Here is a 25,411-nt window from a genome sequence, read left to right as displayed (position 1 = left end):
AAAGAAAAAAATGCTGAGCCAAGCAGATGACTAGGCATTGTCTCCTGAAGTTTTGGGTCTCCCTGGCTGTGTTGTTTAACCCAGTGCCAACATGAGGAGAGGAAAGAGACTTCACCATCCCCTACTCTGCCAGGAAATGTCCAAATCATGAGGAACCAGCCCCGGACAGTGCCTAGAGCAACAGGAGTACACATGAATGCCAAGACAGAACTAGAACCCTCTTTTCTGAGAGGATTCAAACCCAAATACTTCACAGCTGATGACTCCTGAAGACCACAGCCTGACTTTCCCCAGGGATCTAGCTACCAAAATGGACTTAAGTCACAGGGATAGGCTAGGTGTCAGGGAGAGAGACAATTCCACTTTGTTTGGGTGAAGATGCAATGGAAAATGACCTCTGCAAACAGAAAGACTACCGATACAAAGCAGACTTTTGCCTACAAGTTCATCTCCCTCAGTATCCCGCTCATTTCTCCTGCTTGACAAGATAAGGGAGATTTCCTAATTGGACCATGTCCCCACCTAGATCCTGTCTCCTTTCCTTGACCACTAGGCCTTTGTAAAAAGCAGGCAGACATTTATTCTACAGGACACACAAACAGCCATACCATGGTGAGTGCTGGATGGATCACTGCCGGCTTGCTGCAGAAACTTGGTGGCGTAGGGCATCAGGATTTTGGAAGGGAGGAAGTACCCAGTGAGCAGGTTTAGGAGCAGCCAACCGCGCAGCACACTCTCCCTGTGGGACAGAAAGAATTGTGGGCACCTTGGAACAAGACAATTCCTGCTCCATCCAGCTCAAAGTGAACCTCCACCCTTCTGACCACCTACAGGACGTGCCAGTGAACAGAAGGTGGTGGCCCTTGGTCAGAGATTTCTTATGTTGAGGAAAGGTTGATTCAGCTATTCCAGTAACAAAGAAAGGGAATAGTCAAGGCCACTCTGATGCCACTGTTGCCGTATCACATGGCGGCATGGGGTCAGTCCAGTCCTGACTGCTGTGCCAATTCCCCAGGGCAGTGAAAAGGCAATCAGGGCTCGGAGCAGCACCACTGCCGGGAGCTACCAGAGATGTTCACCAGTGCCCTGACACAGCAGCAGCCAGAGACACAAGGACAAATATCCATTGAGACAAAAAAGCCAAACGCAGTGACTGGCTAAAATTCCTGATTGCTCGACAGAAGCCCAGCAACTGAGCAGCTGAGGACAGTACGCCGTTAAGGGGCAGCCTCTCCTCCAGCCCTGCTGCGCACACAGCGAGGCAGACAGTTCCCCTCCAGCCAGGCATGCACAGGAGCTGACACTGCTGGTACTTACTCTTTATGGTTGAGAGTGACCTGTTTGATGACCTGGCAGTAAACTTCATCGTGCAAATTCTCCTTCTCCTTGCACAGCTGCATTCAGAGAGGAGAAGAGAGCAATCAGAGAGGCTCCAGGTCATCTCTGTTCCCTTTCTCTTCCGGCTCCTGAGCTTTGCCAGAAAATCGCAGACTCCCAACGTGACTTAAAGTTTGGGCATCACGACCTCTGGTCTGTAATGCTATATAGACCCCAAGAAGCAGGCAGGTTGTGCTCTCATCCAGAAAGTGAAGCCCAGGGAAAGCATTTACATGCACAGACGCACACGAACCCCTGCCCATATTTTTTAATCAGCCTCTCTGTTTCAGCTTCCTTTCCTCACATAGGGCATTGTATTATGGCTCTCCCCGCCCTCCCCCTTCCCTGCAAGGTCTTGGCCCTTTATTCCCACTGGCACTTCAGCACCTTGCCCAGGGGAAGGTCACAAACCTGAAGGATTTCAAGGATACATTGAACATCATTCTGGTTCTTGGATTTTGGCTGATCTCCCATGAACCGCATCAGAGCTGCAAAGCAAAGGACAGTATTTAGGTCTAAGCAGAGGTGATCCTGCCATGGGGCAGGCAGTAGACTAGACGAGGTCCTGAAGGCCTTTCTGCTCCACAGGCTTTAGTAAGCTTGCACTGGACAAGTGTTCTGGGTGTGGCATCAACCCAGGCAGTGTGTGTTCTTGGACACTCTGCAAAAGGCAAAGTGCATTTTGCTGGATGCTTTCAGCAGGACGAAGGTGGCTGTTAACAGCAGAAGTGTATAAGGAGCTCTTTTCTCTATTTTCCCCCCTCTGGTGCCCACGTGTGGCCAACCAAGAGCATCCCAATCAATTGTGCCACATTTTGTCCTAAGGAATACTTACTTAGGAAGTTTTTCGTAGCAAGTTCATTCAGTTCAATATCAGAGTACTGGAGCAAAGATGCCGGGATTGGGACCTGCAGGGCCCAAACACAAAGGTAAGATGGGGAGGCAGATCAGCACAGAGCGGTGCTGCAGGCTTCACAGAAGACAACAGCTCCTAATATCTTGACGGCGGCATTGAGGAGTAGGGGTCACCTATATTTCTGCATTGACTGGAGCCAAAAATCTGCCCTCTGCACTTTGCCGTGTGGGGACAAAGCTAGAGGTGATGCTGGAGCTGGGATTCTGGCTGTAACCACAGGGAAAAACTGGGCTCACCTTGGTGTGGTGGACCAGGTCAGCTATACTCTTCTTTTCAGCAGGCATCCCCGTCGATCCAAACCTAGCCAGAGGAGAAGGACCATAAGCCAATCCAAGAAATATCCCCCAGAAATGGCTTGGTGTGCGTCAGGCTCCACAGGTCCTGTGTATGCCTGCTCAGGAAGGACCACAGCTTACTCACATGGACTGAGCCTCTCGGAAATAGGCTGCGGCAAAATCCACCATGGTGTAATGATCCCCAGCAGAGACTGACATGATGCTGCTGTTTTCTGATACCACGCTGGGAACAGAGCCCTGCAGGGACAGACACCAGAGTCTCCCTGAAAGGTCAGCTGAGGAACTGCAGAGTGCATTCTCCTTGTCTGCAAGACCTGGAAAGGTCTCATCTGTGTGTGGTGCCTCTGCTCCCATTATGATAGTATTTGAGTGCCTCTATCTCCAAGGATTAAGCAGTCATCTTCTTCCCCCTAACTCTGGAGGTCAGACACTACACCAGGGCCATGGACCTATCCCGGCAGGTCCCACAGAACACAGCCATATCCCCTAGCAGTTCCCCGAAGACAACTCACCTCCCTGCTAGTGTTCCTGACCTCCGAAGAAGCTCTCATGCTCTTCCGCAGCCCTCCAACTCTGTCCATGCTGGTGCTGAGGTAATCAGGGGCTGCAGCCAATTGTACCAGGTTGGTGGGGAAAATACCAGAGCGGCCACCAGTGGAGCCAAACTGCCAGCCTGAAGAAATAGGGGAGAGGAGGATTCAGGAACCATGGCAGCTACAGAGAGAAACAAGCAGTGAGGCATCCTACTGGCAGAGGAGAGCATCGGTATCTGACCAGGCTTTCCTGCACCCTAAGTTAACATACCCTATAACTGTGGCAGAACGAACAATGTGGGTCACAGTCAGAGAACCAGAGAGCTGAAGGCTGGCAAGGCCAGCCCTTAGCAGTCTGCTTTGCTCTGGTTTACTCAACAGCAGCATGTAGGCCTTCTGGGCACCATGGGTCCAGCGAGCCCTTAAACACAGTCCCACCTTTCCTGTTGATCTCAATAAACTCCCTCACCTGGCTCCAGGCCTTGCATGGGCAGTAACTGGATGAGGTCACCCTTCTTGAAGCTAAGGAGGCTCTTATCATCCGTGACATAGCTGCGCAGAGCAACGACATAGTTGGTATCCTGGGAAAAAAGCAATGGGGAGGTCAAATCTTGTCCCCAAAACATGAGAGACCCAGAGCATGTCACCCCATGGACCCTGTCAGGTCCACATACGAAAATACTTCAATTCCCTGCTGCAGTACAGCCACTCCCTCACCTGCCTCAGCTCCTGGATGAAGGTTTCCACCATGGCCTTAATGCACGGAGCTTTCTGAGAGCGCAGAAAGAGCTGTTCTGTCTTCAGAGAGAACTCCAAGGCATTGCTGCCCTTCAGCTCCACTGACAGCACATCTGCAAAGCTAAGAAAACAGCCAGCATGCTCAGACTGCTTCTGCCAGAGCTAGGGGATGCAGAGCACGGGGATGGGAGTTCATTCCAAGGACTGAGAATGGAGACAGGCCTCAGCATGCTTCACAGGGTGGCCTTTCACCAGCACTCTTACAAGAGGAACAACACCATAGGCTGCTGCTCATGGCTTTCACCATAACGCTCTGAGGACCTCCTTTCTGAAGACATGCACAGAGTTGACTAATGCCTAGCACTCACTTATTCTAAGCAAAGCACAGGTTAAGAAAGGAAAGGGAAAGGGCAAACTCATCAGAAGGAGGGTGAGTGAGTCACAACAGGCCCAGGACAATCCTAGAGCACACAGTGCAGCCAGGGAATTTTTCAGCTCACCCCTGCAGTCTACCTTCTACCCGCTGATGCTCTGAAAGCAACCTGCAAGTGACAAATGACATCCTGCAACTACCACCCATGTTTTTCTGCTGACCTGTAGCTGCAAAGGATTTTCAGGTGCTCAGGAGTATAGCCAGCTGCTTTTACTACTTTCAGCAGCCGCAGGCCTCGATGAGAAACACCCAGGATCTGGACATCACTTCCATTTTCACCCTGTAAGAGAAGTGAAGCAGAATGCACCAAAGGCTCCTTCCCACGTGGAAAGGATGCAGGAGGGGAAGATGCTACCACATACACCAGGAAGGAGGCCCTGGGCCTGGGCCCTGGGACATTTTCACAATAGTTTGGAAAACAGAGACTTCAATAAAGGAGACAGAGGAGCAGGACTCTGAGGATGCAGAAAGGCAAATGGGAGAACTAGGGGGACAGGAACACCGCTGTCAGCAGCCAAGCAGGCAGCCTGGACAAACAGAGAAATGATTAGGAAGGACATCAGAATGATGCAAGTATGTAAGCAAGGAGAAAGAGGAGAAAGGTATAGAAAGCACAGAAGACTGAGTGATGTGTGGCCGGGTAAGGGAGGGGAAGCCAGGGCAGAAAGATCCCAGGTGAACCAGAGCTACACAACTACAGTAAACGTAGGGTATGTTGAAAAGATTAAGACTCACATGAACTGGGAAAAGGCGGGAGAAATAGTTAGCCCAGTTATCCCGAGCAGCCAGTACAATCCTCTTCTTTATCCCATCCTCCTGAATGGACTGGACATCATTGCCAACCCGAAATTCCACTAGCAGGGATACAAAGCAGATACTTTCTCAGCAAGACAAACATGGCAAAGTCTCCCTCTGCCCAGGGAGATTTATTGCCACCATTCCCACTCAGTGATTACAGAGCAGCCATTATGCTGCATGCAGAGGCGAAAGGATACCACAATGGGAAGAACCAAAATAACTTGCACATGCCAGTGTACCACTAGGTTTTTCTCCTCCTCTCCATCAAGCTCCCATCAAAGAAGACAGCTGGATTTTGGGACAACTCAAAATCCAATACTTAGGCTTCAGTTTCCTCTCCCCACAAGGCATATATCATAATTAAGTTTTTCTGGTTCAGAGAAATTTCAGAACCCTGTTCTGGCCATTCGGAAGAGATAACCATGGCACTACACACAGCAAACACAAACATGCTTTCTTGCTGCAAGTGACAATTCTCCTCTGCCCTAAGTCCTGCCTGAAAGGGCTTGGAGGTTTGTTTCTTGTTTGAAACTAGATGCTGGGATGGGCACAAGGAGGAAGGGAGGATGGGGCTGTTAATTACTCAGCAGGTCTTTCATCTTGCGCTTCTCCTCTCTGGAGATCCGAAGGCAGGAATCAGAGAAGGTGTCACGCATGATCTGCAAAAGAAGGAAACAAAGAGGCTTCCATGGAAAGGCTGAGTGTTTTGAGGCTGTTGAAAAGACTGAGTTCAAGAGAAGAAAGAGCAGGGGCTTGACAAGATGGACCTGGAGAAGGGACTAAGACCTCTAGAGACGCAGAAGTGAAGGCAGCTTATGTAATGTAATTATGGAGTTCTTTGTCTCTATAGCAGTCCCTGAGTCATACAGCACTACATACCTGTTCACACAGCAAGTTCAGACAATAAGGGTGACTGAAGTTTTCTTTGGGGTAAAACACCTGGAAGAGGAGGATAAATACAAAACTGAGGTTACGTATGTTTACAGATGTTGCACAAGTTGTTGCATCCCTTCCCAGGGATGTTGTATAATCCTTGTGTCCTACTGCCAGAGAGGAGTGAATCAACCTCCAAGTCTAGGCAGGGACGAGAGACAAATGGGAACAAAAGGACCAAATGTGAACAGGGGTGAAGGATCAAAAGTAAAGTGGTGAGACCACGGGATGAGCTTTGGACAGTTTGATGCACTTGATTTTAAACACATTTGTACTATTTACACAGAAAAGCACCGGGTAACAATGCATTTACTTCTTTTGTCGATCTCTCACTGCTTTACAGGGGAAGGGTAGGACAGGCAGGAAAACTGAGACACATGAGTCAGCAAGGCAGAGTAGGACCTGGATTCCTTGACTATCAGATGGACACGTAACTCCCTACTCCTGCGTCATATGATGTCCTCTCTGAACTGCCTTTGTGTTCTTACATCACACTGGTTGCATGTGACAAAAAGCAATTTTAACCAAATGTGGGACCACTTCCCTCCCCCTACAGCCAGCCCTCAGCTAATCAGCTGTACCTCTTTGCGCAGAAAGATTTTCCAGGCAGGGTTGACATAGGAAAAGCTGACACTGGCAGTTAGCTTATACAGCTGGGTCTTGATACCATCATCTTCTATTGAAGTAGAGCCTGGGTGAGAAGAAAAAGCAGTGAAGATGGGCTTTGCTGACTACAGGGTCACCTGTCAGAGACTTACCAAGAGAAAGGGTACGGTACCATGTGCCTGACTGAAGATTATTATAAGGAACCCTCTTGAAGGACAGTGATCAGCTAACATGAATGCATGCACAAAAGTCATCGAGTGATAGCATGTATATTAGCCACAAAGTTCAATGCTTATAATAAAAACACTCCAGAGACAGGGAGCACACAGTGTCCCAGGCAAACTAGTGCCCCTGCCCCTGTTCTTAAACTCAAAGACACAGTTTCACTCTATGTCATTATAAAAAGGCTATTAAAAGGATTCAAAAGGACATAAAAGCTCTTTCCTGAGCTTGCGGACTGCAAGTTTCTAGCACAATGCATCCAGTACTTGCACTGGATTTTCTCTCTGCAGGAGATCTATTAAAGATAGGCTCAGTTGGTAGGCAACCATTCAAAGGTATTGCTCTACGAGGTAGGAATGTCTTCATTTACGCAGTCACAACTTTCGAAACTTCAGAGTTACTAGGCAATTGAGAAATGCAGAATATCCCACAGTTCAGCTGTTTCTATATCCCTATTCAAAAGAACGTAGGGAATTTTCAGGCTAATCCAGTTACCAAGATTTGCTTTCACAGGACTTCCTAAAGATCCATCTTTTAAAACAAAGAGGGAGGGAACACAGGGAAATTCTTTTATAACAGGGAAGCTACTGTGGGATGGAGCCCTACAGTAATGTGCTTGGGCTGACTGTTTTTGCACATTATAAAATGTGATGCTGATGAGTGTTTTACATAGCTTGAAACACATTGGTACATGCGGCCAAAACAGTTGCCAAAGTATTACGTGAATTACTGCTCTGGGCTCCCACTGAAATTCAGAGGCAAAACCTAGGGCTGAATAACACTTCCAAACTACTGCTGGAAAGAATTAGCTATGCCATTTTTCAAGTGGGCAGTACCCAAAGAGCTTCCTTATGTGTCCAGCGTCTCAGCTCTCCCAGGATCCCGTTCTTCCACAAAGAACATTCCCTCATTCCTCAGCCTATCTTTAAGGACCCTCCAGAGGCTCTAGAATGTAAAACACCTGCCTTCCCATTCCTCCCTCGTCTAAAGTCCATCCACTGGATTGCAGCTTTAACAGAGTAGCTATGCTTCAAGTAGGCAATAAAACATGTTGTGGACTGGACCTTGACAGAGCTGTAGCCCAAAGGTCCTTTCTTTATTTAGCTCCATTTTTCAGAGGGACCCAGCCCTTCCTTCGTCATTTGCACCTGACATCCTGCGCTGGAAAGAGAGAGCTGGGAAGCACCGTGCTGAGCGCTGGCCCAGGCTCAAACTGTAGTGACAGTGTGTCTGATTTCACACGGACTGCTCGGTCTTTGGCCAGCTGGCAAATGACAGATCATGTGCTGTGACTGTCCCAGGCTGCTAGGCTGAATCTGCCCCATTATCTTCTATCAAATCCCGCTTGTGAGAAGTCAACACTCACCCTTCGCTGTGGATTCCTGCGAGCCTTGGTTCCCAGGCAGGAGAGATGGCGGCAAAGGTGGGGGAATAGGGGGAGCAAGAGGGGCCTGGGAATCTGGTGGGGTACTTGATGGCTGGCTGAAGATGGACAGGAGAGGCAACTGTTTCTCCTTGATAGAGCTAGAAGCTGAGCCTGGCTTGGGCTTGACAGGTGGAGGTGCCCCTTTGGGACTCTTCTCTTGCGGTAGGGGGGGAGGCTGCAAGACAGCAAAACCATTCGATACAGTCATTCTCTGCATCACTACACGCTGACTGACACGGCTGTTAGAAATAATACCCAGGGCAGCAGCCCAGCCCTGGGAGCAACATCTGTTTGAGCACAAATACCAGAACCTTCAAATCAGCACACAGTCTGCAAACAAATGCAGATCAAGCAAACCCAGGTGCAGAGAAACAAGTATTTGAGATTGGACCTTATAGTTGGGAAAAGGAGAAAAAGGCATTAATAGGCCAAGACATCAAGACCTTGGGGCCAAATGTGAGGAACACGAATAGTTGTCTCTCAGTTGTTTGCTTCCAAATCAGTCCTAAACATTCCACAACAGGACTTGCTGCAGCAGAGCCCTTTCTCCAGGACCTCAAGGGACTTTACTGACTGCAACCCAGGAGGTGCAACACTGTGGTATGATTTCACAGCTATCTATTAACACAACAACAAATGACCTGGCTGCTAGTGTACTATCAGATAGCTCCCAGCTTGCTGGGGATTGGATACACAGGCCCTCTCTGCTGAGGTGACCAGAGAGAAAAGCACTCACTGATCTGGGAGAATTGAGATTCATCATCCCTAGCTTGGCCAGTGCCTCATTTTTGGGGTCATTCTTCTTCATAAATGGCTTGGGCACTCTCCTGCAAGACAAAGGGGAACAAAATTGTTAGGGCTGCAGCAGGGCTGTGGCCACAATGGAGCCACGTAGCAGCGCTGGGACACAGTCCCCTTCATCTCTTTCCTGCCACTCGGGTGGCTCCCACCCTCTCACCTGACAGGCTCGATGGGCTGGGGCTCAGGGGCTGGCCTGCTCTGGTACATTTTGATGATGTTGCGGATCTCTCGGCTTGGTTCAGGTCGTGACGCAGGGCCCGAAGGTTTCACTACTGGTGGCTCCTTCTTTGCTCTTGGCGTCTGCTTTTTTGGCTTTGGCTCAGGAGGTGGCAAAGGGGGAGCAGGAGCTATTGGGAGTAACAGCTTTAAACACTGAGCCAGCAAAAGCACAGGAGAAATCGTTCTATCTCATTTGAATCTCCCTCCCTCTCACTCCTTGGCTGACCGGTTATGACCTTCCCCCACCCTGCTTTAGGATCCTACTTCCCAAAGCCCAGGCCCTTCTCTCTCCTCTGCTGTAGAGACTCCCAGGAGAGCCAGATCCTTTCCTCCTCTGGCTACATCCTGAGCTGATGCTCACTCCTGGAGAGTTCTTGCTTGTCAGCCTGCCTGGGTCTCCACTGCACGTCATCTTACCTGCTTCTGTTTTAGGGCTAGGCTTCTCTTCTGTATTCTTCTTCTCTTCCTCTTCCTTCTCCTCGTGCTTTGGCTGAGGATTTGCTGGAGGGGTCCAGATTTTGGAAGGCGGCCTGACTTTCTTCACTAGGATCTTTTGCTCTCCTGCGTAGGAAGAGGGACCTGAGCTAGTTAAACTTAGCCAAAAATTAGCATTAATGGTATGGTTCTCACTCTTGCATCAGTCAGCATAAGCTGGTGCTTTCTAGAGCCAAAGGAGAGCATGGCAGCCAGAAGCCCAAAGATTTCTAGAAAGCTGGCAACACAACACCCCATGATCTTAACTGTAGCCAGCTGAGCAGGCACGTACACTATGTGCTACACACGGTACCAGAACTCCTGAAGGGATTAGCTGGGTTCCATATAGAGAGACAAGAACCAAGCTGTTACTCCAAGGAAGCTGCAGAACAAAGTGTTATGATAAGTCAAACTCCCAAAGTGGTCAACACTCACCCATCTTCTGAAAATACGCTCGCTTCTGCTGGAAAGTTTCACGAGGATTGTCATCATCTTCACTGTCAGAGAACTGGTCTTCTGTGTAGTCATCGATCTGCAGGCAGTTCACAGTATGGTCAGTTAGTACTAGCCAGAAAATACCTCTATAGGGCCTTTGAATTCAGAGATTATCTTCTGTGGACAGGTTTGGACTCTGATCCAGAACTTCTCCCATTCTCAGAGTGTTCTAAGAGATCAGTCTCTGACCAAAGAAATCATCAACCCAGTCCAGAGAAAGAGGAGTATGTTATAGCTCCGAGACAGCTTACTTAAAGATAAAGAATTCAGAGCCATGAAGTATCCTATGCACCATGAAATTCAGATCAGCTGGGAATAAATTGGCAACACTGCAGCCAAACCTCCACAGACCTTAATGTCACCATTTTTGACCCTGTGTCTTAAAGACTGAGCAAGTGAAGCTTGAAAGGCCTGCGCCATAGGTAAATATAGCTCTCAGCTCTCCTCTCGGCCAAACCATTGCCAGACTTGAAGGGAAGCACAACAGACGCAAAGCATGACATTCAAACCCAGTTCACAACCACTGTTTGTTTCTCATACCACTTCTGCCTGAGCTGGTGGTTCTGGAGCCTTTGGTGGTGGTGTAGCACTCTGGCTGCTGGGAGATGACTTGGGTTTTGGGAGAGTGGCTGGGGCCTGGGCTCGTGGTGGACTTGAGACTCTTGGCCTCGGGCTCTCATGAGACTGTTGCCGCCGCTGCTGTTGCTGCTGTTGTTGCTGGGAAAGGGTCATGGCTTGAAGGGTCATCTGCTGGGCCTGGAAGAAGGAATTAATCACTCACCCTATGGTGCCTCAGTGTCCCCATGTACACAAACAGGCAAAAAGGGTTATTTCCAGTTTTGCAGTCTTATTTAACCCTGACTTTATATACCTAACCCCAGCACATAAGCACGGAGCATTACAGAGCAGGCCTAAGGCAGAAGGGGAGCACGGTAGGCTCTTCACAGCACATACACCCGTGCATTCTCCTTCCCCCGTTCTGGGGCCTCTCCCACCCAGTCCCTTCTACTCACCATGAGCATGGCTTGTTGGTTGATAAAGGCTTGCTGTTGTGCTGCTAACTGATTGGGATCTACAGCTGGCATCACAGGCTGGGGCATAACCATGGCTGTAGAAGACACACACGACACCCTCAGGCAATCATTCCCCACACTGCCTGAGCAGCAGCCCAGAGCTGAGAGCTCACTGTGCATTCGGCCTGACATTCCGATGCACAGGCTCCGTTAGGATGCCCACCCTTTCATCCCCTTTCCCTGTACAGTTACTGAAACTCTGTGTTATTACCTGGCATAGGTGCAATGCCACCTGCCCCAGGCATCATGGGCATGGCAGCTGGCATCCCCATCATCGAAGGCATGGGCTGGTAAGCTGGTGTTTGCATCATTCCAGGGAAGCCTAGAGGCAAAAGGCCACATGCACAGGACTTTCGGGGAATCGCAGATCAGGAAGCCCTGATCAGTCCCACAGAACACGTCACATGGGCTGTGTACTTCTGGTTCTCTTGGCATGCACCAACCACAGGGACATGCAAATGCTTTCTCTCTTTATACACAGCAGGATACACTGCAAAAAGTCAGGTGGACAAAGGAAACCAAAGAGAAATGTGTGGCCTGCTAGACTTTACAATAGCAGGATGCAGACCCTGCTTCTGCAGTCTTCCTTAGGACACCACGTTCTTCCTGACTACCTTATGCCTGTGTATGATTACAGAGAAGGGTTTCTCTTGAAGGACGGGCAAAGATCTCTGGGACTGCCAAATGCATGTGGGTCTCTTTGCAGCAAGTAGCTCCCAAGTATGCAGAGCTCCTGAAACCATCCCAAAGACTCAGCTATCAGTGAGATAGTGTCGCATTAAAGGGGACTTATCAGAGTCAAATATTTGCCTGTTTCAGAGCCCTGCCAAGCACTTTCACTGAGACAGTTTCACAAAGTTGAATGTATTTAATAAAGTGACAGACATGGCAGATTCGGAATTGCCACTGATAAATACACTTACTGCAATAGCACTAATATATGATAATAGTGCTAGTAAAATGCTATCCCAAGTATTCCTCGCCAAAGGGTGAAGGTGCAGAGCTTACCAAGAAAGCATCCCTGTATTGGTGGAGGAGAGGGAGCACATCCCATTGACTGCCTCCTTCCAGGTTTCCAATTCCTTCTTACCCTCCTCTCCACCCTCCGCTCTTCTTTTTTCCTTTTTCCTTTTAATACTAACTCCTAATACTCTTTTATATGCTAACCTTATCTATTCCTCCCCGGGGTGACGTTTAGCATGATTTTGGTGAAGAGTCAAGTGCTACAGTCCAGGTTGGTGCTTACCAGTGACACTAACAAGTCTGACTATTCTCCACAGATAGCCTGGGATCCCCACCCTGCTGAGAACAGCCAAGTCTTGGGCTCCATACAGGTAAAGAAAAGCAAGGAAAACAAACACGCAAACCAGAACCTCTATAGAGTTCAGACTTACTAACCCATGGAATAGCTAGGGATGATGGGCAAGTCTGAAAAAAAGCAATTTAAAAAAAAATCAAAATCAAAACCCTTCCTTTGAAAAATGCAGCAACTATTTTGGGAAAGCACAAGGTGAATAGAAAGTGAATACACGACTTATGAGTGCCATACACTAGGGAAGAGATGGCCTGGGTCAGAAGCAAGCTACCTACTGCCTTGACCCCTAGACCAACTTGGGGGAGAAATTAAAAGCAGAACAAAGATGATAACTTTACCTAGCACCTTCGCCAAAGCATCCGCCTCCAAGCACCTGGGAACAAGTGCAATTTCAGATGACCTAGTCTAAAGTCAAATGCTATTTTTGAATCAGCTCAGCCCAGGCAGTAATTAGCATTTGAGGGACTCCCTGACTTTTGCTCATTGAAGCTTATGTACCACTGCAGGCATTTTCAGCTGTCCACATCCCCTTACAGACCTGCAGAAGGAAAGATTCCTCGCTGTGTGGGTCCAATCTTCCCACCTCCCTTCATGCGTCCAGTCAGACTCTCCCTGTTCTCCAAATCCTGTGTCAAGAAAAAACAGCCTTATCTGAGCTCAGGCAGATGGACTTCACAGCAGCATAGCCATCCAAAGGCATATCTGAGCGAAAGCAGAGTGAATAGACAAAGGCATGCTTGAAGGAGTCACAGGGAGAGAAGAGCTGCAAAGAAAAAGGCAGGGGGAACATCAAAGGACTTACTGGTACTCTGGGGCCTTGATGCAGTACAGTGCTGAAGAGATCATCCACGTAGTGATCCAAGCCCACAGGGTCCCCCGAGCCACCTCTGAATCTTGAATCTACAAGTGGAGAGGAGTCAGGTTATAAGGCAGGTAAGGAACATTCCCGTCTCCAGACCCTATTAGACAGTCATATTTTGGAGTGGAGCCCTCCTTTGTTCTACATCAAGAAGAGTTTCCCCTCTGCTCTGATTTCCTGTCTGGGGCACATCTTCCCAGTGCTGTCCACAGTCTCAAGCAAGAGCTCACCTCGATGGGCATTGCTGAACTCTGGAGGCAGGCCTGGCGGCGGAAAGGTAGGGGCCTGGATACCTGGAGCAGGGGGAATCCTGTTGAAGGGAAAAAATAAGATAAGGACAGCACAGCATGCTGAGAGAGAGATAGGCCACTGGATGACAGGGCCAGAAGCGTTGGGGCAGGAGGATGAGGTGACTCACGGATCCATGGCAGAGTTCAGGAAGAAGTTTCTGTCCCTTTCAGGTGTGATAGGGTATCCACCTGAGGACTGAGAGGGGCTGCTGGGGTTGCTGACATCTTCCAACTCTCCAATGAGGTCCAGCACAAAGTCACAGCCCAGCAAGTCCTGCCACGTGTTGCCAGTAAACATGGAGATAGACCAGCCTCGAGACTTCTTATCACAGCCCCTGGTAACAGGGAAAAAAAAAATAAAAAAAAAAAAAAGAGAAAAAAGATGTCAAGATACACAGGAGGAAAGAGAGAAAGGAAAACATTGCATTCAGTTTCGTCCTGCCTTGTCTATCCTGGCAGCTTAAGTCCTTAAGCTTTAGGGTGTGAATCAATGATTAAGTGCCCAGGGTCAGGAAAATATATGAATCAGTATTTGTCTTTTTTTCTTTTAATCTTTTCTCTGAAGCTGCTCTGACAGATCTCACCAGTGATTCGTCTGTTCCTAAAGAGGCCCACGGGTTCATGTACACAGACAGAAGAGATAGGGAAAGACCATGATCCAGAGTGGGTAAGGAGTGGCTATTCCACATCTGACCATATAAAATTCCAGCCTGCAGCCCCAATTGATCTGAACCCTAAAACCAGTGATAACCTCTTGCACATCCCCAGATCTCTTATCCTCTGGCAGTACCTTGCACTTAGGAGCCAGCCTGCAAACTGCTCCCCGGTCATCCAGGACTCCACCTCAGCTGAGAACTTCTCCTCTAGCACATAAAAGAAAGAGTCAGTACACACAGCCTCCCAGCAAGACCCAAAACAACACCAAAGCTCTGTAGGGCACAGGCAGAGCCCAGTTGGAAAGCCTCATGCACTTCTGGGGTGGCCCACAAGGACTGAAAGCAGATGGAGGGCTCTGCATGACCACGTTCACATTCATATCAACTGTTTGATGGCACATCTCAAAGCACTTTCAGACTGACAGCTGAAAGTCCTTGCAGCATCCTGGTTCACTTGGGCCACCACCCCGCTGAGCAAGGTGCCAGAGCACAGATGATCTGCATCCGATTCACACAGGTTCTATGCACTCAAGGCGCAGCATAAGCCAATATTTGAGAAGGAAGAAAGGCTCAGAAAGTCACTGTGACAAAGGCAGTAGTATGGTTTGCATGGGCTATGCAGTAATGGGTAACAGGAAAACTAAACCCAGAGAGATGCAGAACCAGGACAGCCCTCCATTGAAATGGGCCCAAACCCAGAAGAATCTTATCCTTCAGCCTGAATAGCAGGTCTGCGCTCATCAGAATCAGACTTCTGGAGTTTGGGCTCTGGATTCAAATGCTTCTATCCCCACTGTGGCACCAGCCAGAAACAGTCAGTCTTCTGATCACTCTCCACTAAGCTGAGGGAAGCATTTTCTGAATGCTGATTTTTGCACTGTAAAAGTCCTTAGGGACTAGAAGCACAAGTTACCATTAAAGGTATGAACATCCAGCACCATCTTCCCTTTCCTCTGGTTCGCAGTCCACTCCAGCTGAGTGGGAGGGTAGGCTCGGGAGAACACAGAGTCTGTGTGCTTTGCTGCTGTTAAGATCTTACGCTGGCAAACAGCATTGAAGCCATCCATGCCATGATCTGACACAAATCTAGGAAAAGACAACTGCCTTTAGCATGTTGCTCATCTTTCTTAACCTTAACGAAAGTGTAGCTAGCTCTTTCTCCTCCTTACTTCAGCAACGGCTTCTCCAGTGCTGGTGAAGGGGCAAAGGAGCTCAGTAAAGTCGCCATCAGGACCCAGGCTCGCTGGCTCTGCTCCACATCTGGGTTCTTCCATGTCTGGGTGACCACTTGACTGAAGATTTCATTGCGCAGAGCCACGTTATCCAAACCTTTCCTAGCAATGTAGTTGCCCAGAAGTACTTCCTGCCAGCCATCAAGATTCTGGTCACCAATGAACCGCAAAATCTAGAATCATTCAGGGAGAAAAAGAGAGCTTTAACTGCAACCCTCTGGCCTGAACTGTGTTGCGAAGTGACAACCTGAACTGTAAACACCAGGGTGCTTGTGAGCCTAAGAGCAGCCACCTCTCAGATCCGCACCTTTTCTCAGGCTTTGTGCACCACCTAAGCTCTGAGGAATTTGGGAGGCACTGCTCATAGGGACAGGACCCTGACTAAAAGTCTTCTTCAGTTTGTTCTTTAGGCTGTTCTTCTGACTCAGAATTTGTTCTTGGGCAAAATATTTCTCCTTCTTTGAGCACCAGAGTTCAAATTTGCTAGCAACTTACTACAGGCTATTTGTTATAGTGTCTGAGACCACAGCTGTCTAGATGTAAAAATATGTAAAATAAATTGATGCTCAGCTGATAGTTATGAAAAGCTCAGGCAGCTAGACATGAGGAAACACTAACTGCTGAATGTTAAGCAGACTTTGGTGTGGTTAATAGTAAAACAAGTAGTATGAGATGTATTACGTGCAACTACATTGCACTTAAGCAACGATTCAGCTTCTTAGCTATGCATATCACCATTTTACATGCTTTTTTTTAAAAATTTTCATCCTCTACGGTGTAGTATCTCACTAGATTATTTTTCTTCTACAATTTGCTATGGACAGCTTTGGAGAGGATATTTTTTCCCCCAGAGAACACCTTAAGATGGTTAATGGTAGTATGCATGACAGACACTCAACTGAGAAAAACAGGAGGTGGAGATTGTTTAGTTCTCATGGAATTCCTTGTAGCAAATCCTTATGTATTGCAGTCTTTGCCAAAGAAATAACTATTTTTTTTTTTGATTAGCAATGGAGAGAAAAGATCATGTGATCTTGAGGAAAAATAATAATCATCTGCTCAAACACAACCTACCCACAAGATATTGAAGCTTATATTCTTCCACAACTCAGATCATTAGGACAAAATAAGGCACTGGTTTTAGATATTGCATTTCCTAATGGGTTTATTTTAATAACATGTAATTCTCAAAAAGATTAACACATTTACTTAGAAATTATCTGCAGTTTCATTCTATTTTCATAGACTGAACATCACATCTTTAAGAAATGTGTTTTGCATCCACAGGGGAGAGGTGGTAACACTATCCTCCTTATGCAAACACTACAGAATTAAGGTGTGGTTCCAGGTGTAGTTTTCCTGATGACAAAGTCCCTGCCTTGTTCCAGACTTTATACAATAATTCACTGTCCCCCTATCGCATACTGACTTAACTGTATGTCTGAGATACCACCTCATGTGACGTCTGTCAGGCTGCTCCAATACCTTGAAGAAGCAGCAATTTATTCTGCTCTCTTCACACACCACATATTGTAAGCATCTTGTTGCAGAAAGGCATCAAAGCATTGTCTTATGAGCACCTGTTCTTCTAAAAGGCCCTGGTCAAGGAAGACATCTCTCACCAGTTTGTTGATCTCAAGTGCACTCTCTTGGTATTCAGCTTCCAAGTGGGTTAAAGGGTGATGCAGGGGATGGCCGGGGGTAGGGAAGTCTGTCTTCTAAAAAGAAAAAGGACAGAAACATGCAGTTTGTGCCTGGTACCACTAGAATAGCACGTTTCCCCAGGAGGGAAGCAATGAAGAGAAATAGAGAGTTCCCACCTGGAAGTGTGACTTAATGAAGGAGGAAAAAGGATAGCTGTTAATGGAGGATGGGAGGGAGAGGTCATCTTTGATCTTGACTTCTGGAGGTAATGCCTCAGTTATCTGGTTGGCCTGTGCTCTATACTGACCTGCAAGAGAAAGAGGTCTTAGAATCACAGAACGACTTGGGTTGGAAGGAACCTTAAAGATCATCTAGTTACAACCCCCTGGCCATGGGCAGGGATGCCACCCACTAGATCAGGTTGCCCAGGGCCTCATCCAACCCGGCCTTGTGTTATAGCAGTCAGAAAGGCAGCCAGAATACATCTGGCGCGCAGTGCAATCCATGGCTGGCTATTCCATGCATCTAACCTTGTCTAAGCAATTAAGTCCCTGAACCAGACCCCTGGTTCCAGAGACATCCATTCCAGCCCCACTGCCCTAAACCCTCTTGCTGCCTTGAAACCACAAAGCCTGACTTCAGGAGAGAGCTTTTACAGCCCTGTTTTTTCAGACTCTTATCCCAAGGTAACATCCGGAGAGCAGGAAGCACCTGAAGTTTCAATTTTTATGCAGTTTACAGAGCAGGAAACACTTAGCTTATACAGAGATACTGTTGGCAACTGTTAAGTCAACAATTAAATCAGAAACCATCATGATGAGGCACTGGATGAGGGATTTATCATGGATGAACGGGAGCAAGCATATTTTTAAATTAAGAGATTTTTCAATGGAACACAGTTTCTGTGCATTCCTCTACCCCAAACCAATGCGTCCCCTGATGCCCACCCTCCTTCTCCCTGTTTACATCCCATCACATCTAATTTCATTTTCAGCAGTTTCAGTGCAGTTTGGTCCCTGACCTCATACAGGTAGCATTGCTCACTAAATAGCAGATAGTCCCCAGGGGGATACATCCTGTAAGGAGTAAGAAAGAGGTATGTGGGAATCCAGCCCAGTCTGCTCCAATTCACAAGACTCTTCTGCTTGATTATATCTTTTATTGGATTACACAGGTGGCCAAGATATATCTGGCATTTTGTTAGCTGCTATACCAACATAACAAGGAGGTAAATCTTACCTCAACCCCTCTGCAAATTAAACATACACATGGTACAAAGAGTTACAGAGGAAACAGAAGTGAATATAACATTGTTCAAGATAAGGTAAACAGCTTGGGAAGTTATTAGTGATATTTGGAAGATAAAAAAAATAGCAAAACAACTTTTCTATCCAAGCAAAGCATTCCCTTTAAGTTTTTACATTGTTTAAACCCATTTAAAGAAAATGGACTTTTGAAGAAGTGATTTTCAATTAAAAATAAATAAATGCTGCTTTGAAAGTGCCAAAATTCTAGTTTTGACTTCTTAACCTTTAATTTCTTTAAGGATTTTTGAGAAGAAGCTGCATGGGTTTGAGATCTCACACCCCAGATACCCAGCTCTGAAAGAAACCTGGGTTCATTAAACATTTTTGCTGTCACACAGCTTTGATCAAAAAGTTTTGTAACATCATTGTCACCAGTTACATCAGCAAAGTTCAACAACAGAGCTGAAAAGATAACAAAGATACTGAATTTTAATCTGGTATGCTGCCCACTGGCCCAAGTCACTTTTCCACTCTGCCATCTTGGGAAACAACACACACAATACCTTTCGTCTTTATCATATTTACACTGCAATGATAATAAATCAAATACAACCCAGGTGACAGACAGCAGGTAGAAAAGGCACATACGTAACGCACTGCTGGGAAACAAGGAAATAAACAATAAAATAAAACAGCGCAGGAAAAGAGAGGATTTCTCACCTTCAGCTACCTGCAGCAGGGCAGCAAGCTCTGCAGGGATATCCAGAAGTCCGACATCCTGTGGGGAGAGTGAGCAAGTCCACCACTGGGGTACCAGAAGTGAAACGACATAAACCCTGAGCTATTCTGCTCAGACTAGGTAAAGCTGCCTCTGAACAGCTGGTTGGAACAAGGCTTGACCTCCTGAACAGCAACAGTAATTTCAGCATATACAATGTTCAGAAACATTACAAAATAAGGAAGCAGCATATTAACACAGGTACATGGCATGGGTCAGCACAGGAGGGAAAGGTGACTAATTCCTGACAAAAGTCACTGCCACAGGGAGGAAGAGACAGGAAATTTGGCTTTCTTTGACTCATTTCTCATTACTAACAAGTTTGTCATATTGCACAGAAGAGATCATGTTTTAAGGGTAAGGAACCATTTCCACCTGCTCCTTTCTCCTTTTTTTTTTTTTTTTAATTATTATTTTTCAGTATCCAGGAGTTCTACAGCACAAATAAGAAGATAGCTGATCTTGATCTCTGACGCACATTGCTATTTTGGAACTTTCTAAGGATGCTCAGATCTGTACCAGGATAATTCAGATGAGTATCTTAAAGAATAAAGCCTGTTTTGTTGTTGTTAACATCTACATAGTAAAGCCTCTACTCACCAGCATACTATTCTGCCATCTCTCTTCACATGATCCCTCAGCAAAGACAGAGTCACAGCTTTTCTATCAGTTTGATTTTGCTCCTGGTAAGGTACTTGGCTTAAAAACTAGCTTTTCAGTGGTGTGTTCAGGTAGCAGGCTGAGAAATCTCACACTCCTGGATCCTCATCTGAGGAAGTAGGTGATATTTTAAGAGTACCCAGTGCTACGTACTCCTATTGTTGTTACTAACAATTCCATGCAAAACCGTGGATGATGTTGACACCAGTTTCCTTGCTATGCACACCATAGTAAATGTATGTTCAGTCTAAGCATACAAACAATGACATCAGTTAGCAGTGTTCCTTTATAGCAATTGATACCGGTTAAACACCCTGCATGCAGTGCATTTATATTGCTATAAAGCATTTAATAACTACCTTCCTCAACAACATCTTCCATAAATACGTTTGTGCAGAACTGCCTCATTCCCACCCATCACAACAGAACAGGATTACCAAAAATTCTCTTCCTCACACTTCCAAAGAATCAATCCAATGCTGCGAACAAATACAGTACTCTGCCTCACGACCACTTTAGGGATGCTTGATTATGGCCAGAGATTGGAAAATGCTGACCTATTGAGAGAGTTACGCAGTTAAAGGCTCTTTATGGCAGGCTTAACTGCATCCTTGCTGCAAGGTTTCCAGCATACGTGTAGGCTTTGCATACTCTCCAGATGTTTTACTGCTCCCAGGCAAACCTTTCAGAGCAGCTGTCTGCATTATCAAGCCAGTCTAGAACCAAAAGCACTAATAAAAATCACTGCATCAATTTCAAACTGAATCCCAACCCAAGGGCAACCCTAACAAGGCATTGTCTCAAACTCAACAGTCAAAGAATAACAAAAAGGGTAGAAGCAAACAAGGAGGCCTGGAGTGAAACTCCTGGATTCCCAAAAGATCTTGGTATTAACAAATAGAAAATGAAATCCCAAACTGGGACCAGCCTTTGAGGAAAAGTCTTAGAATGCCTAGTGGAAAATGTAGCACCAGATCACAAGCATGTTCTTGTTCTTGACCTGATTTCAGCAGCATCAAGGTTCTATCACCTTCAACCTATGCGTTCCTGTGAACTGCTGAGCTCTCCCAGCTCCCAGAACTCAGCTGAAGTGAAATGGGCCTTACTATAAACGTAAGCATGATCTGAGAACAGAATTGAAGAATAATTCATTAGCCCACTCAGTTCCCTTCCTTAGTGATTTGTGGGATTAGAAAAACACCAAGGGCCTCAGTCTGGCACATCAGAAAGAAAGGTTCCTAGAGGATGCTAAATCATTTGGATATCCCAATTCTGCACATTTCTACGCAGAATCTACAACCCTTAAGAATGTTTCCAGAGCTTAATCCTGTTGTTCCACCATGGTGTATGTATTCTAAGGTACTCTGGGCTGAGGAAGCATAGAGGAGGGGGAATACCCTGAGAGGCTGGCTTGTTTTATCTCAGACTCTCACAAACTGTTTGACAACTTACCATTCCTTGGCTGAGACCGTTCTCCCTGTCACCACTGGCCAGGGATCTCCTCGTTTGCTTTCCTTTCTCTAACTCTTGCTGCTAGAATATGGAAGGGGGAGAAAAGAAGACATATATGAGATCACTTCCAGCTACCTCTGGAGACAGACTCTGCAGCTGGACAGGAGCTGGTGTCCTGCTCCAGCAGATAAAATGACAGAAAGGCTGCAGAGCCTTCCTTGGACTCAACACAGTATATGAGAAGGAAAAGCCCAGGCAAAGCCTTTAGCTTTGCTGAAGCACCACTTGCTCTACACAAAATCCAATGGCAAGAGCCTTCACCACCCACCCAGCATCCCCCCCACACCTTTCCTCCCTTGTCTGGCATTTGATGCATCCGAGGACAAAAGCACACACAAGCTGTCAGAAACATTCGCCTGTCTCCTCCAGCATTAAAGATTACAGTAATGCAGCCTGAAAACGGACAGAGGAAGCTGTCTGTGGAGAGGGACCCCATCAGAGGGGTGGGAAGGATACCAAGAGCCAAACTCCCTTGCAGCTCTGCCCTTTCCCATCTCATACTATTGCCTCTCAGCCTCAACACTCACCTGCTTCCTACCCCAAGGTGAAAAAGGAGGGTCTCAGTCTCTCCCTCTCTCTTGCTTGCCTGTTGCAGAATAATGTTGGGAGGGACTAGATGGGAGGTTATGAGGGCTGGGCTGCGAAAGACAGTAGGCATGCTAAAGTACAAAGGGCAGGGCTGGAGGGGTGGGGGAAGGAGGAACTTTGCAGCAGGTGAACTTTGAGACCTTTTATTGTTGTTAACACATGTACAGATACCTCATCAAGCACACACTGGAAGAACAGAAACAGATTCAAAATAACTGTGCTGTTGTGGTTACTGATGGAAAGAAAAGCTGGATCCTGTCCAGGTAAGAAAGGGCAGAAAAAGGAACACACACTGTTCTGGGCATGGCATGGCAGAAGGCACCTCTGCAGTCTTCCAGCAACATTGGCCTTAACCTTCCACCCCATCCTTTGCTGATCATGTCACCAGCTGCACTGGGCCCCTCCTTCCCTACCTTGGGAAGCTGCCAGCTATACAGATGTTAGTCACTATCCTAAAGATGATTGGCCTGATTTCCTGGTTCTAATTTGATTTTTTTAGCAGCTTGTGCAAAATATATACAACACATTGGACAGTTATTAAGGCTCTCTTCTCTACACAATTTTCCATCTTCTTAAACCACTGCCATCTTATTCTCACCCCAACTATGGATCCAGCTGATTTCCAAAAGGTCAGGGACTTCAACGTGAGGTAGCTTTAAGAGGTGGACTGAAGAAATATTACATTTTAGTCACCATCTGGGGAAACACCAGAACTGAGCTGGGCAACTAAAAAAGCAAGAATGACTCCTTACAGCTGGAGTTGAACAGCAGCTCTGGAGGCCACAGATAGAATAAACTCATGTCTTGTGTGCAGCAGCCTAGAGAAGCTCACATGCACAGGCATACAGATCTGCTGCACTTATACTACCCTTGCCAATTCTGAACCTAATCTAGGGAACAAAGCTCCAGTCCCTGTGGTTACTTCTTTTGACTATATTCATATCAGCCAGAGAGTGAAAGACAGCTTTACCAATTCATTGCATCATTTCCTATAAACTGTCTCTAAAGCCAGCCATGCCCTGGCCTCACCCAAACGCTAGCTCTCTGCCTAGGGCAGAAATAGCTCCTGCAGGATACCTGGTCCTGAGAAGTGTTGTTACCTGGCAGTGCTTCCTCCTTTGAATGAAATGTCTAGAGATTAAAACCGTGGTATTAAACTGCACCAAAGTCTTCTTCAGCCTCCTGTACCGCTTCCTAGAGGGACATGAAAAGAGGAAAAAACGCTAATGAAAAGGAAACCACCAAAATTTAGGCAGACTGTGGACTCAGTTCAAGGCTATGGACCAAATATAACAACCTAATTAGTCAGTCTGGATTTGGTCTTAGTGTGTTAAGCCTGGTTCTCTCTTAAATGTTTTCCCTACATCCTTTGCTCTAGCTATCGCAGTATCAGCGCTACCACAAGCAGGCTACTATAACAGTTTTGATAGCAGCTGTATTTCTACTGGAACCTCTGCTCAGTGCTGGGAAATCTCTCCTCCACCTACAGCATGTAAGCCTACAGCACAACTGTTCTCATCAGGAACTGCCCCTGCAGCCCTGCTGATCACCACTAAGCTCCTGACATTCCACTAACAGTTGACCCAACAGAATTCCCCACTGCAGAGCAGGTTGGGAGCCAGCGTGAGGAGAGGCCTGTCCAGGCACATCCTCACCTTGCCATCCTAGGCAAGGGCAAAGGCCTGTACCTTGCCTGGCCCTTGGCTGCTGACCTTGCCTGATAACCTCGGAAGTGAGCCTGAATGATTGTGACTTTCTCCTGGAGGACACGGAAGCGCCTGCGGTGGAGGAGGCATCGGAAATTCCTTTGGAGGGTAACAACAGCCCAGCTCTGCCTCAGGTTCCATCGTCTCTCCAGCAGCTGCCTGGCCTTCTCCTTCAGAAAGACCTGAGGCAAAGGGAAGAGTCACTGACCCACAATGAAAGCAGCCAGTTTCTCTAAGAGGCAATCAATAATAAAAGTTTCTGTTTTCCCTCCTTACAAGTAAGCCTCTACTGCCCATAGGTCCCCTGCTAAGGAAACTGCATTCTGTTAATGGAAGAGGGCAGGAGGTGTAGGCCCACATGACAGAGGTGGATGTATTTGCGGAGGATGGTTCAGGAGCAGGGAACTGGAGAGTGATGAAGGTTACTAGGCAGGAAAAACAGCAGCCCTGGCCTCCATCAAGGAATACTGGGAGGACAAAGGAGCTGGTCATACTACTAAAACATCCTGGAGCCTGCCTCCTGGTTTTTATCTGAAATGCTAAAATTTTCTCCTTCGTACTTGAGACAAGACAAAGCAAAAGGGAGGTGGAGGCATGCAATGTTCCCTTCTTTGGGCAGGAGAGATGAGCTGCTCAGTGTCTGCTGACAACCCATGAATAAGTGGCTGGGCCAGTGGAATTAAGATGGGATTCTCTATAGGCACCACCTTTGTTACTCCAATCTGATAAAGATCTGAGGGGCTCCCCACCACACGAGACAGCACTGCCACACAGACTTCTCTCTTCTCCAAGCAGCTGTGCGCTTGCCCAGCCAGGAGGCCATACCTGGAAGAAGAGACATTGATATGAGGAAAGCCAGGGCTGTAACTGGAATCCTCAGAGGAGGATAAATCACAATGTGCTGACAAGTTCATCCAGAATTTGAGTGGCCTGGGAATCCCAAGCCAATATATCTTTGTACCTGGCTAGGAAGTTCTGGAATGGAAGACGGACTGGGTATCCCTCCTTTTTAATGTGGATGGCCTCCAGTATCCCAGAATGCCGCAGCTGACAAGTGACATACTCCACATCAAAGATATTTGACAACTGTGAATATAAGACAGAAGAAAAATTGAAAATATGAGATCAAAGAAAGAAAAAACAGAGGGCAGAGAGTTGAGAAAAGGGGCTCCTTCTATTGTCCTGCCCTTGGTTAGATCTCGCTATGGGTATGAGACACAAAACCCAACACACCCTTTGGTGTTCAGCTGACACTGGACATGCTTCTTATCCCACAGCATATGGTCGGCTCACATGGCCACAGGGAAGAGTACAAAACAGAGAAAGGGGACAAAAAGTTTCAAGCTATCAAATGAAGAAAAAGAGTCCAAATCCAGACACAAAAGGGAAGCTGACAGACAATACTGGATTTCAAGGAACTGAGGGACACCGTAAGGAGCTGAGGATGCTGCCCTACCTTTTTAGGATTAGGAGTGATGCACCGAATGAAGAAGGCATGACTCCTGAAAAACAGAAGAAAGGAAGAACCTTTCATCATCCTCCCCTCTGTGCTGACTTGGGAAGACTTCACACATTTCTGGGTGC

At 47.0% G+C, this 25,411-nt stretch overlaps 1 protein-coding gene across 2 annotated transcripts in view; it reads right to left on the bottom strand.

Moving 5' to 3' along the window:
* LOC308179943 (unconventional myosin-XVB-like) overlaps positions 1-25,408 on the bottom strand; it is a 32,282-nt gene extending 6,874 nt beyond the window's left edge. The window contains exons 1-38 of one of the 2 annotated variants that reach the window (XM_080560797.1): positions 25,284-25,408; positions 24,789-24,913; positions 24,535-24,652; positions 23,834-24,009; positions 23,222-23,315; positions 21,474-21,554; positions 19,304-19,361; positions 17,513-17,643; positions 17,315-17,410; positions 15,630-15,865; positions 15,374-15,546; positions 14,595-14,667; positions 13,933-14,139; positions 13,745-13,824; positions 13,458-13,555; positions 13,194-13,281; positions 11,552-11,662; positions 11,281-11,375; positions 10,808-11,023; positions 10,208-10,304; positions 9,716-9,859; positions 9,237-9,426; positions 9,015-9,105; positions 8,219-8,453; positions 6,606-6,715; positions 5,971-6,030; positions 5,675-5,750; positions 5,029-5,147; positions 4,455-4,573; positions 3,840-3,981; positions 3,592-3,703; positions 3,102-3,262; positions 2,714-2,826; positions 2,530-2,593; positions 2,213-2,285; positions 1,789-1,865; positions 1,318-1,394; positions 609-739 (exon numbers count right to left, since the gene is read on the bottom strand). In XM_080560797.1, coding sequence (XP_080416923.1) covers positions 609-739; positions 1,318-1,394; positions 1,789-1,865; positions 2,213-2,285; positions 2,530-2,593; positions 2,714-2,826; positions 3,102-3,262; positions 3,592-3,703; positions 3,840-3,981; positions 4,455-4,573; positions 5,029-5,147; positions 5,675-5,750; positions 5,971-6,030; positions 6,606-6,715; positions 8,219-8,453; positions 9,015-9,105; positions 9,237-9,426; positions 9,716-9,859; positions 10,208-10,304; positions 10,808-11,023; positions 11,281-11,375; positions 11,552-11,662; positions 13,194-13,281; positions 13,458-13,555; positions 13,745-13,824; positions 13,933-14,139; positions 14,595-14,667; positions 15,374-15,546; positions 15,630-15,865; positions 17,315-17,410; positions 17,513-17,643; positions 19,304-19,361; positions 21,474-21,554; positions 23,222-23,315; positions 23,834-24,009; positions 24,535-24,652; positions 24,789-24,913; positions 25,284-25,364 — 4,528 coding nt within the window. In that variant the 5' untranslated portion in view covers positions 25,365-25,408. Of the gene's footprint in view, positions 1-608; positions 740-1,317; positions 1,395-1,788; positions 1,866-2,212; positions 2,286-2,529; positions 2,594-2,713; positions 2,827-3,101; positions 3,263-3,591; positions 3,704-3,839; positions 3,982-4,454; positions 4,574-5,028; positions 5,148-5,674; positions 5,751-5,970; positions 6,031-6,605; positions 6,716-8,218; positions 8,454-9,014; positions 9,106-9,236; positions 9,427-9,715; positions 9,860-10,207; positions 10,305-10,807; positions 11,024-11,280; positions 11,376-11,551; positions 11,663-13,193; positions 13,282-13,457; positions 13,556-13,744; positions 13,825-13,932; positions 14,140-14,594; positions 14,668-15,373; positions 15,547-15,629; positions 15,866-17,314; positions 17,411-17,512; positions 17,644-19,303; positions 19,362-21,473; positions 21,555-22,060; positions 22,745-23,221; positions 23,316-23,833; positions 24,010-24,534; positions 24,653-24,788; positions 24,914-25,283 lie in introns of those variants that run through there. The other variant, XM_080560798.1, reaches the window with a different exon arrangement.
* Positions 25,409-25,411: the final 3 nt, after the last annotated feature.

The sequence above is a fragment of the Anser brachyrhynchus genome, assembly GCF_964034855.1.
Source record: "Anser brachyrhynchus genome assembly, chromosome: 18".
Classification (NCBI taxonomy): domain Eukaryota; kingdom Metazoa; phylum Chordata; class Aves; order Anseriformes; family Anatidae; genus Anser; species Anser brachyrhynchus.
The sequence above is the reverse complement of the archived record's forward strand: the minus strand, read 5'-3'. Positions and strand labels throughout refer to the sequence as shown.